We start from the raw sequence: 11,304 nt of genomic DNA, 5'->3' as shown, positions 1-11,304 counted from the left end.
TTTGTATTTATGTGTTCATACATACAAATACCTGTAGGAATTATTTTGTGTGATTGTCTTGTCAAAAGTTTACGCCGCTTTCTACTTATTATACTATATTATCCCAATCAAATCGATGATTACCTACGTATATCTTTAAGCGTAATGTCAGGAATATAAAATAATAGAAGAAAGTAGTAAAACTGTCTATGCCTAAATCTAATTGTCTTAATTCGAACTGCGTGGGGCACCACACCACCACACCCACCAAAGAGAATACAATAATATTTAACAAGTGGTAAAACGTGTATGCATAATATCATTCGGAAAATAAAATTAAACGCTTTTGGAAAAATATTTATTTACAACAATATAGAGTAAAATATATAAGAATCGAAATACATTTTAATTCTTTCCTTATACAATGGTGACAGAATTCACAGCTGCCTATATTACAGGCACAGACACAACAAACCAGACACTGACCACACACTGACTTACAAAATAACTATAAATTATTACTCGTAAACAATTATACGTCTAAAAATGTAAAAAAGTATTGCTTTTTGTTTTTAACTATAAAATGGCGTCTATCCTCTCTCTCTTGGCATATATATTCAAGGTTAAACAGAGTAAAAAATGGAAAATTAACAATCATGTAAATGTTTTATATAATGTTTTGAAATGTTTTTAACAATTTTTGAACTAAATTAATACGTGTGTAGTCTATTTCCGACATCTCATGCTTTTATAAGATTCAAATGCGTTATTTTTATACAAAAAAAAATATTTACCAAAATTAATAAATATATATTGGGCTATAATCATTAAAATTAAATCGAGATTATGTTTTAAATGTATAGTTTAATTTTATAAATTACACTTCAATTTTGTTTTAGCAGGAAGACATGGGTAAATGGATCAAGTAATAGTTAGTGGTCACCCCCGCCCGTCATATATTGTGTAAATAAATGATAATAAGCTGTAATGTTATATTTTAGAAATTGTAATTAATATAATTTATGTAGTACTTTATACTTCGAAGCAATATAGTAAACCAATGACAGATACAAATTCCTACTTTCTATCATAAATTTATTAACAAAATGAACGAGTAATGTAGACATAAAAATAATATTATATCGAAATATAAAATAAAAAAAAAAACTTAATAATTACGATTTCAATACTATAATATAACAAATTATCATTTATTTACATTGTCAATATAAGAAATGTCAATTCCTTCCACCAATAACATGCTGCAAGCCTTGGGATCCTAGTTCCACTGGATCTAAGATAGCCGATCATTCATGATGTCAGTACGACACGTCGAACTTACACGGATCTCCACCACCGATGAACATACTTGGACATAATAGTAATATCAAAATAAGGGACTAAATTTAGATATATTTGCAATACTTAGAAATCTGTGACCAGTGTAACAGTTTACTATAAAACATTAAATTTTACAATCCCGTTTTGTGATGCTTAAACAAGGCCAACAAAATATATGTGTGCTATTTATCAGGGCGTGGACCCATGTCTACGGTGCGGCACAGTTTGCCGTGCAACGGTACGGCACCGTGCCGTGCCACGGCGTCGTGTACCGGCACGTGCTCACTATTATTCTGTTGTCAGTTGCATAGTGCGGTAAATTTTTGCAAAAAATGGCGGACGATTTAGATTAAAATTTTTTGATTTCACTAGTGGAAGCAAAAATTTTAAAACTTTTGATAAGCCAAATTTTGGTATACGTGTTGAGTGGGGTGCCGTGGCCCGTCACGGCGCCGCGCCATTTACCGGCGGCGGTGCCGTACCGTTGCACGGCAAACGGCGCCGCACCGTAGACATGGGTCCACGCCCTTAGGTAGTGGAAGTCAGTAGTATGAATGTAAATATATGCTATAATTAGAATTTTGGTTAGTATTTGGCGTTATATTGAATTCATATTATGCTGTGAAATTAAAATTGATGAATCAATTGAACATTCACTTTCAAGTAATGAATTTACGCAGCCGAGATGATCCAATAGATGGAATAGGCAATCTTTACGGAAAGAATTCGAATTGGAATAAGCTTGAGTTGTCATAAAATTCTATAAAAAAAAACATCGTGGAGAAACTGCATGCAAGATGAGATTCTTTCAAATATAAACAAACAAGGAACACCTAGCAGTGAGGTGTTCCAAAATATCTTCTTAGCTGAAGTTAAGACTTTTACTCAGCAAAGCAGCAATCATTAAATTGTAACATAATTAATTTAAATAATACGTACTACTTTTAATTACACATAATAATATTAAATAAACAAGTATTTTTTAAGCTTGTCTATTATATGACTACATGAGTATAAGTATTTAATTTCACAGCATGTTGACATTAAATATTTTTAGTATAAACTATTGGTTCCAAGTATACAAGTGTCTAACTGATAGAGATGAAATTACTTATTCAATTAGTATTTTACCAATATTTCCTTTAAGTCATCTACATATTAATTTGTTTATCTGATTATTCAAAAATGACTTGTTCAAAACCTACTCGACTAAAACATTTTTAAGTTAATTGATTGACGAACATTATTTTTAATATAGATAGCAATTTTTACAAGATCAAAATACTTTTTATATACTTTCAATGAAACATCTTGCATATAACTGACCAAAATATTATGTAAATAATAATTTTATTTAAGACTATAGATATTAATATTACATCCTATTAAATATACATAAACGTCTATTAGAATTACAAATATTCAGTCCCTTAGAGATCTAATTTACTTTAGGCCTTTATATTGCTCTCATTCAAAATGAGATATCTGTTATGTAATTTTTAACTAATATTCAACAATTTAATTAAATGCTACTTTAAAAAAAATAAACAAAATAATGATATAACAAGAAACAAAAAACTTATAATTTATAAATAACATTCAAAATTAAGTACTTAATATATATATTGTATTTAAAATCACGGAGTTGTGTAGTCCTTTATAGCAAAACACCCATATGTATATCTACATACAATATTTTAAAATTGAACTTTGGATTATATGCCTTTGAGTATCTACATAATTATGCATATGACTATGACTTTCTTGTAATATTGTTTTGATAAATATTAATTTGTTTATGGTGTAGCTATAACAGTTACTAAATATGGATAAAATAATAGATGACAAATTCTTATCACTTTACTAATATCTTACGTTGATTAGTCACACAAACACACAACCGAACCAATGTGCAATGGAAGCACTTAAAAGTTTTCATTGTTAACAAAACAGTTTCTGACCTCATTTAACCGCAGACATTCGGAATCACGGTTGTTGTAATCAGAAGACAGGCTATCATCTGGACTACCACATAGCGGCTCAACACCCTTCTGATTGGAAAGTGTGTCCTGCCCTCGGTTGTTCAGTGTGTACTGATGCATCCACAATTGTTTTTCTTCAACCTCTCTACTTACAACAACAAACAATTCCTTTTCTTTGCTGTCTAATTGCTCTTTTAAATATGTTATTAAATCACTACTCTGAAAAAGAAATAAAGTAAAACTTAGATAGATATAATGCACACATTTATGTTAATTTTCGAAAGGGATGCATTTTGTAAACAAAACTTTTTCTTTCTTTTTTAACCAATACTGTCAATTTCATTCCATAATGTAACGTTTTTCTATCTATTATATCTTCATGTTTAAATTTTTCTGTTTCTTTATCTTTATGGCTATGGATGAATAATATTCTAATTAATATAGACTCTTATAATAATTACAATAAGAACATTAGATAAATATTTGTTGTTAAAACAGCATAATTTCTCCTTTATCAAATATCAAATAAGTCAAATGGCATAACTTTTTACTAATGAATGTGTGGTATCTGGTATATCTACAAAATTAGCTTAATCAAGCCTTATAAACATATAATTTAAAAAAAAAAATTGCTGTGCTATGTCAAGATTTATTTTTTTGCCTAGATGTGTAACATTTTAAACAAAGACGAACCACATTTCAAGAAAATAAGTCATTTGTAACACTTATTTTATTTTAAAATACACATAAAACTCATTAAAATAACAAGGCTCTCGATCACAAGCTAATTGATATTTTATACATTGAAATTTGTAAAAATGTACTAACACAATGCCATAGTTAATGTATATATAAGTATACCAGAAAAACACCAATAAAAGGAATTGTCTACATATCTGGATCCAAAAACAAAATACCCCAGTCAGTATCAAGGGCAAATGGATGAATAGTAAGTAAATGATTGTATTCAAAAATTACTTTTTTTTCTAAATATATTATTTACATACCCTTCCTATTAATTGTGGTGAATCTAACTTAGAGTCGAGATTGTAAAAGTTGCCCTGTATTTGTCTGATAGTGATCCAATGCCGTCGTCGAAGAGGCAACATTACAAAACCCAGCTTATAATCTGATGGCACATTCAAAATAAACCCACATATGTTTGAAAGGTCTAAGCATCCAGGATCTCTGAAGACAAAAGACAAATAGGCATAAGAATTATTAAGTCTTTAATATTTGGCTATAATGAAAGAATTTCGTTATTTGTTAAGCTCAGAGACAGTTGTTATAACAGATATAATTATAATTAGCAATGATATGTTATCAAAATTAGCTAGAATTTAAAAATTTTACTGTTAGATTAATTTTTACATAAATGTAATTGGTTTACATACTTTTTCTTAAATTTTTCAATATTGTAACATAATATGGGATTAAATTTAGTCAAATACTGCAGTGTAGTTCATATGCTCTATTTGTGTCTTGTGCTCACTGGTAAAGGATGAATTGTGAGGAAAGTTGCATGTACATGTAGCTGCAGACACTGACACAACTGGAGCACTTTGGCAGAATAAGACTAGGCTTTACCTTTAACTGAATAAGGTGCCTGAATAAAAAAATATAACTTACTTTCTTTTATCAAACCACACAGCCTCACAACCTTTCTTCTGAAGAGCAGCCATGATTACATTAATGTCATAGTTGCCAAGACCCAGCATTGAGCGGTGAGGATTAATCCATACATTTGGAGATAGCCTACTGCAAATTGTGTCTAATTCGGACTTCGAAAATGTGTTCCTTGTCTAAACACCAAAACAGTTAATTTTTTAGAGGAAAGAAGTAACCCAGGAAAATAAACAAATAAGGAAAATATCTTCATAATCGATATATTTAGTTATTTATATTATCAGTTGTACTTTATATATTAAAATGCAATTTATTTTAGTTTAAAAACTTTTTAATATCTAATCGAAATTAACAGTAAGTAACGAATATATAACGAGGTGATAATTAAATTCTAATGACCCTAGCAAACCAATTTGTTTACTTTGGCTTGTCGGTTAATGCATTCAGGGACTTTTCACGTGATAAGTTTATTATTTAGGCAAAGCCTCCTAAAAATATGAAAAACTCACCTGAAATAAATTATTCAACGCATGCAATGCACACAATTCTTTTACTTGTTTTTCATGATATATTTGCGGTTTCGAACCCATCTCGTTCAAACATTTAGCATGTTTTGTCTTTGAACTAAATGCTAAATTTTTAGTTGAATTTTGTAAATTATTTATTTTTAATATAACATCTATAATCACTATAATACTGAAAATAATTTAACAGATAATTTGGTAAAATAATCTAAAAAATACAGGTTTGCTGATGAATAACTTGACAATTTTATTGACTTCAGTAATCAGATTTGACAACAGACTTCAACAGTTCAACAAGATAAATCACTTATGCGGTAAAAAAAAAAACAAAACGAATGCGTTCGGTAGTGTAAAGAAGTAGAATATTATAAAAAATGTAATTGAAAACTTTAATAGAAAACTAATATTAAGTACATGTGTAATGAATTGATTAAACTGAGCAATTAAGTAAGATACACATAATGAATTCTATAAAATTACAGACATGACATATTAAAGTATATATCTATATTTCAAAGTCAAGTGTCAAAAAAAACTATAGTACCTAACGTCTCTGTTTTCATGTATTGCCGCCTAAATACAATTTAAAGTTTCAACAGAAATAAGAAAGTAATAAATATATTTAAGTATAGAAAAGACTGAAATTATTTTTAGAAGGTTAAACAACAATGCAGCTATCACAATCTGAATCGAGTGACGGCACTAACGTGTCTTTATTAAATACTGAAATTGTGCATCAGTATAAAAAATCTCTAAACAGGTTTGTTAGATTAAATTTTGCATATTTTATATAATGTATCAAACAGCACTGAATTTCATTCATAAATAATCAGGGCTAAATTACTTTAAAAATACACGAGAAGACAAATTTATTTTTAGTAGCTCCAACAATTCTACGACTATCGCATTGCAAGAAGCATGGCAAGCAAACGTTAAGTTATTTAACAAAAATGGAGATCACCTATTAGGCTTCGCAAAAGAACTAAACAGCTCTACGTGTACTGAGATTGAATCTTGGAGTACTTCCCTGGGGTGAGCAACTGTAGTATTAATAAAAAGTTACAGATGACATATAAAATTTTAATTAAATTTTCAGAGAACTACCAGATCCATTACTGTTATTTGAAAAGTCTTTACCGCAGTGTAAATGCCTGAGTATAAATAAAAATTTACAACAAAATAAAGCAGTAGATATTATGAAAAGCAAATGCATATGTAAAGATGATTTACCTACACAAGAAAAGTCAGAAGTGTCATACTTTAGACCATTGTATTCTGAGAATTCTAGTCAAGAATCAAAATCTGGAGATGTCGGACTTTCAAAACATAAGTTTGGTCGTTTAAAATCAAAGAAAACTATGCCTACATCAAAAAATATACTAGATACAAATTGCAGTAAAGATTTCGATATGGACATAGAAAAGCCATTAGTAAATACTGATGTTGAAGTTGATGAGGAGAAAGCTCATAAAAGTCAAGTTGCAAAAATAACATTTAAAACTGCTAGAGAAACACTATTGGCATCTAATCCAGCCGCTCGGCGTACTTTGGGTGCATCAAGAAAGGCTCAGGCCAAATTTGTTTCTCCGATGCTAGGGGCTCAGTAAGATTGGTTTTATTATTTTAAATAAGTTACTTATGTCTGGTGAAGAAGTTATAAAATATTGATTCTTTTCAGCAGTTATATTTCTGTGGCCTGGTGTTATAATATCAAATATCAATAACCCTTTATTTTCATAATCAGAATAGAAACATTAGTTGGTTGGTTCTTATGAAAATTGTTGGCATAATTATAAACTTATGCCATTTTAACATGAATAAAATTGTTCTTTTTTTAAAGAATTGGCAAATGGCAAAATGTGTTTTACATTCTACTCAAAAATAAACTAAATTATTTGAGCCACCAATTTATTTAAAAATATCATAGGTTTATTTAAAAACAATATTTTATCTTTTCAAATTTTATGTCAAAAAGTAATTTCAGTAAAAATAAACACCTGCTAAATAATAACTAAGAATATTTACAAAATGATCTTTTTTGCAGAGAAAAACAGGAGGTCAATGAACCTGCTATAACAGATGAGAGACTAAAGCACATTGACCCGAAAATGATAGAGCTGATTGAAAGTGAAATTATTGATAAAGGATCTCCAATCGGTAATTGGGTTCTTGTCAGTTTGTCATATGAATAGCAAACTTAAAAATGTTGCCTTGTATGAGTCTCTCCTATGAATCATTAGAAAGCCTATTTACTCATTTAAAAGTGTATCTCACTGATATAGAGGATCTAAATAAACGAATTAGCAACTGAATGGTTTCTCCCACGTGTACATCAGGTTGGGACGACATCGCGGGGCTGCAGCAGGCCAAGAGCGTGCTGCAGGAGGCGGTGGTGTGGCCGCTGCTGCGCCCCGACATCTTCACGGGCCTGCGCCGCCCCCCGCGCGGCGTGCTGCTGTTCGGCCCTCCCGGCACCGGCAAGACCTTGATCGGTTAGCGATCTTCCCGTCCAGTAGACATCTCGAAAGATTATACGTCTTAGGCTGTAGATGTCGAAGGACAATTGTGACATTGGCTAAGAAAAATCTTAAAATTTGGTTGCTTGTGAACAATTTACGCTACGAGATGTGCAACATCCCCTTCTCGCTTTATGCTTTTTTTTTTTAATTAGCAGAGGTTTTTTGTGTCAATTTTGCACACTCAAATTTTTAAGAATAAGAACTGTTTTCACCATTTTCTTACTATCCATCCGCAATAGCCCAATAAGGTTTTGGCGAAAATACGAATTATCAAATCATACTATATATATACTCCATACATACTCGGATTAAAACTCACTGAATCGTTATGACTGAAAAAGTATTCTATAGTGTTAGAGGCGGACCGAACAACGATCCGAGTGAGCGCAAGAAAAGATGGGTATTGATAGTAAATATTAAAGATATCCCGTGACGAGCACGCGGCTCCAGGGGAGGGAGCCGGAGCCGCGGGCCGCGCGTGACGAGTGTGGTGCGCAGGGCGCTGCGTGGCGGCGCAGTGCCGCGCGACGTTCTTCAGCATCTCGGCGGCGTCGCTCACGTCCAAGTGGATCGGCGACGGCGAGAAGATGGTGCGCGCGCTGTTCGCCGTGGCGCGCGCGCGCCAGCCCGCGGTCAGCGCCTGCGCTACGCTCTATGCTCTACCTATTCTGTTGACCGAACTGTTTTGTAGCTGACGTCTGCCCGTGTTTAGGTGATATTCATTGATGAGATCGATTCGCTGCTGAGTCAGCGAAGCGACAGCGAGCACGAGGCGAGTCGCAGGATCAAAACGGAGTTCCTGGTGCAGTTCGACGGCGCTTCTACGGGTGAGATTTTCCTCTTTAATTGTTTATTTTTACCGATCGGCAAGCGAACTTTATGAGGACATAAGATATGCGAAAGAACAGCTTTCAAATTTAGTAAGTAATATCTGTGTTGAGCAGGAATCGAACCCGACAACGGCGTGCGGCCGATTGAATGCCGTAAATCCATAGGAAATCTTATTTGTCAGCCGTCATCGATATCGTGTAGTGATTATCAAAATATTTTTTTCCTCATATGAGCAACGAAAATATATATAACGGTAAATATATATATATATATATATATATATATATATATATATATATATATATATATATATATATATATATATATATATATATATATATACATAAGTAAGGTTAGTTAAGTGTAAAATTGGCCAATAGGTGAAGAAGATCGTATTCTGATAGTGGGTGCCACCAACCGACCGCATGAACTGGACGAAGCGGCGAGACGACGCCTTGTCAAACGACTGTACATTCCGCTGCCTGATTTCGAAGTTAGTATTTCAAATATTGACACCTTGTCGAAAACATAATATTGGAATAATATATGAATTGTAGTAAATAAGTTTTCATCACAAGTATGAGTTCGATATTTCAGCTTAATCGGTTACTTGGAATGAATCTAAATTGTCTTATTTTACCCTTAAATATAATCATGTGAAGTTAAATAAATACTTGGAAATGTTCATATTTACAAAAAAATAGAAGTGCGTAATATTACTCTCTATTAATAATAATCTTGTTTTCTATGATATATTTTTTACTAAAAGATTAATCCTTAGCCGTCGTTATAAAACTCAAATAATATAATCTAAATTGTCAGCTCCAATATTCAACCGATAGTAATTAATGTATAGAGTAAAAAGAATTACTTGTCTGATATTAACCTTAAACTAACAACAGCTAATTACATAAAAAAATATTTTTTAAATTCCATATTTTATAATAAACTTTTTAGTAATATGATTGATAGAAACAATAATGTATAAAAATCGACTCAAATATGTTTTCAGTATAATCCATATATGTTAAAACGTGATATATATTATTCCAGGCACGCAAACAAATAATCAGCAACTTGCTGAGGAGCGAACAGCACGAGCTGTCGGCGAGCCACGTGGCGGACGCGGCACGCCTCACGGACGGCTACTCCGGCGCCGACATGAAGTCGCTCTGCTCGGAGGCCGCGATGGGGCCGATTCGCTCTGTGCCTCTGTCGCAGATCGTCACCATTGACAGGGACCAGGTAGAAGAACATACAAGGACCAGTTATAAGCCCTGTTATAAGCTGGGAGTCACAACTCTGGTTTTATCAGATAACGATGCCTAAATATTTTGACAATAAGGCTGGGTATACGACTGTACTATATTTTGTTTTAGGTTCGTCCAGTAACTGTCCAAGACTTCAAAATAGCTCTTCAGCGTGTTCGTCCGAGCGTCTCACAAGACGACCTCGGCCAATATGTTAAATGGAATAACACTTACGGTCACGGCTTTTAAAGTCGTACATAGGCTTGTATAAATCCAGGGTGAAGCGGGGTAAAAAAAACGCGGATGCCGCGTGTTAGTAGGCGCCTCACCGTTAATAGTCAAGTCTTGTAATATCAGTGCGGCGCCTCAGATAGTCTCTTAAAATTAGTTTCAGTGATGAGGGAGATCACCAGAAAACTGCTTATATCCAGGCGCTTTTATACTTAAGCACAACTGCTATCAGCAGATTGGGCTAGTTAGTATAAAAATATTTTATTAATAAATATTTATGTGATTGTCTGCCTTTCACTTAACTTGAAATTCCGGTCCTAATCCAACGAAAACAAGAATTATTCCTCGTATGTTTGTTATTCAATAAAATAAAAGGTTTATGCATATGTGATGCCGAGATAGATATAAAAAAAGATATTTTGTATAAGTAACAAATTTACAGGCTACAAAAATCGTTATGAATATAACCGACTGCCTACGGGACCTAAGATGAAATTTCTAGGTTTTATGCCACCGTGAAATTGTAAATATCGTTATATTATAATCTATCTCGCGTGATTGAATGGCAATACCTCACCTAAATTTGTTAAAATATATAATTAATTTTAGTATATACAATAAATATATATATACTATTGGGATATTTAAAAAATAAAAATGGTGTAGTTTAATGTTTATTATATTTATGTATACTACATAAATGATGAAATGAAAAATATTACTGAAATTTTAATTTAATACTGAAAAAGAATATTTTTTGTACGATATCAATCGCCATAAAACCCTTCAAAATTGGATTTAATGAAAAAAAATGTATTTTTTTTAATTTAACATTATTATTTTTTTTGAAAAATAATGTCTAAAAGTGGAGACATTTTATGCAAGTACATAAAACATAATTAAAAGTATTAACGTTAAAATAAAAAGTAACTATTTTTTCAAAAAACTTTCACAAGTAATATTTAGTATTTACGTCTTCTTATTTACCTGTCGTAAGATCACCAATTCAAAACGCCTGGCA

General features: G+C 32.1%; 2 protein-coding genes across 4 annotated transcripts; one reads left to right on the top strand and one right to left on the bottom strand.

Moving 5' to 3' along the window:
• Positions 1 to 334: 334 nt before the first annotated feature.
• Positions 335 to 5,702, bottom strand: LOC125064935 (josephin-1). Of its 2 annotated transcripts, XM_047672251.1 has the most exons (5): positions 5,438 to 5,702; positions 4,932 to 5,104; positions 4,310 to 4,490; positions 3,282 to 3,521; positions 335 to 1,347 (listed from the first exon to the last, which is right to left on the bottom strand). In XM_047672251.1, the coding sequence occupies exons 1-5, from the start codon at positions 5,516 to 5,518 to the stop codon at positions 1,318 to 1,320; spliced, it is 705 nt and encodes a 234-aa protein (XP_047528207.1). In that variant the 5' UTR covers positions 5,519 to 5,702; the 3' UTR covers positions 335 to 1,317. The 2 variants fall into 2 exon arrangements, with proteins under 2 accessions (XP_047528207.1, XP_047528206.1); XM_047672250.1 differs by lacking the exon at positions 335 to 1,347 and having other exon boundaries at positions 1,825 to 3,521.
• Positions 5,703 to 6,004: 302 nt separating this feature from the next.
• Positions 6,005 to 10,497, top strand: LOC125064705 (fidgetin-like protein 1). 2 transcript variants are annotated; one of them, XM_047671888.1, is made up of 10 exons: positions 6,005 to 6,212; positions 6,335 to 6,484; positions 6,549 to 7,055; positions 7,497 to 7,609; positions 7,789 to 7,944; positions 8,470 to 8,603; positions 8,684 to 8,798; positions 9,183 to 9,295; positions 9,856 to 10,047; positions 10,182 to 10,497. In XM_047671888.1, the coding sequence occupies exons 1-10, from the start codon at positions 6,121 to 6,123 to the stop codon at positions 10,299 to 10,301; spliced, it is 1,692 nt and encodes a 563-aa protein (XP_047527844.1). In that variant the 5' UTR covers positions 6,005 to 6,120; the 3' UTR covers positions 10,302 to 10,497. The 2 variants fall into 2 exon arrangements, with proteins under 2 accessions (XP_047527844.1, XP_047527843.1); XM_047671887.1 differs by having other exon boundaries at positions 6,332 to 6,484.
• The last annotated feature ends 807 nt before the right edge of the window (positions 10,498 to 11,304 follow it).

This window comes from Vanessa atalanta, chromosome 6 (genome assembly GCF_905147765.1).
Source record: "Vanessa atalanta chromosome 6, ilVanAtal1.2, whole genome shotgun sequence".
NCBI classification, from domain to species: Eukaryota; Metazoa; Arthropoda; class Insecta; order Lepidoptera; family Nymphalidae; genus Vanessa; species Vanessa atalanta.
This window is presented reverse-complemented; position numbering and strand designations above follow the sequence as displayed.

Excerpts from the sequence above, each read along its gene's own strand:
- LOC125064935 (XM_047672250.1), bottom strand. The coding sequence starts at position 5,518 with ATGGGTTCGAAACCGCAAATATATCATGAAAAACAAGTAAAAGAATTG. Across the intron at positions 5,105-5,437 it reads CGTTGAATAATTTATTTCAG|ACAAGGAACACATTTTCGAA; the intron begins GTGAGTTTTTCA and ends TTTGGTGTTTAG. Across the intron at positions 3,522-4,309 it reads CACCACAATTAATAGGAAGG|AGTAGTGATTTAATAACATA; the intron begins GTATGTAAATAA and ends TTTCTTTTTCAG.
- LOC125064705 (XM_047671887.1), top strand. The coding sequence starts at position 6,121 with ATGCAGCTATCACAATCTGAATCGAGTGACGGCACTAACGTGTCTTTA. Across the intron at positions 6,213-6,331 it reads TATAAAAAATCTCTAAACAG|TAGCTCCAACAATTCTACGA; the intron begins GTTTGTTAGATT and ends ATTTATTTTTAG. Across the intron at positions 9,296-9,855 it reads TTCCGCTGCCTGATTTCGAA|GCACGCAAACAAATAATCAG; the intron begins GTTAGTATTTCA and ends ATATTATTCCAG.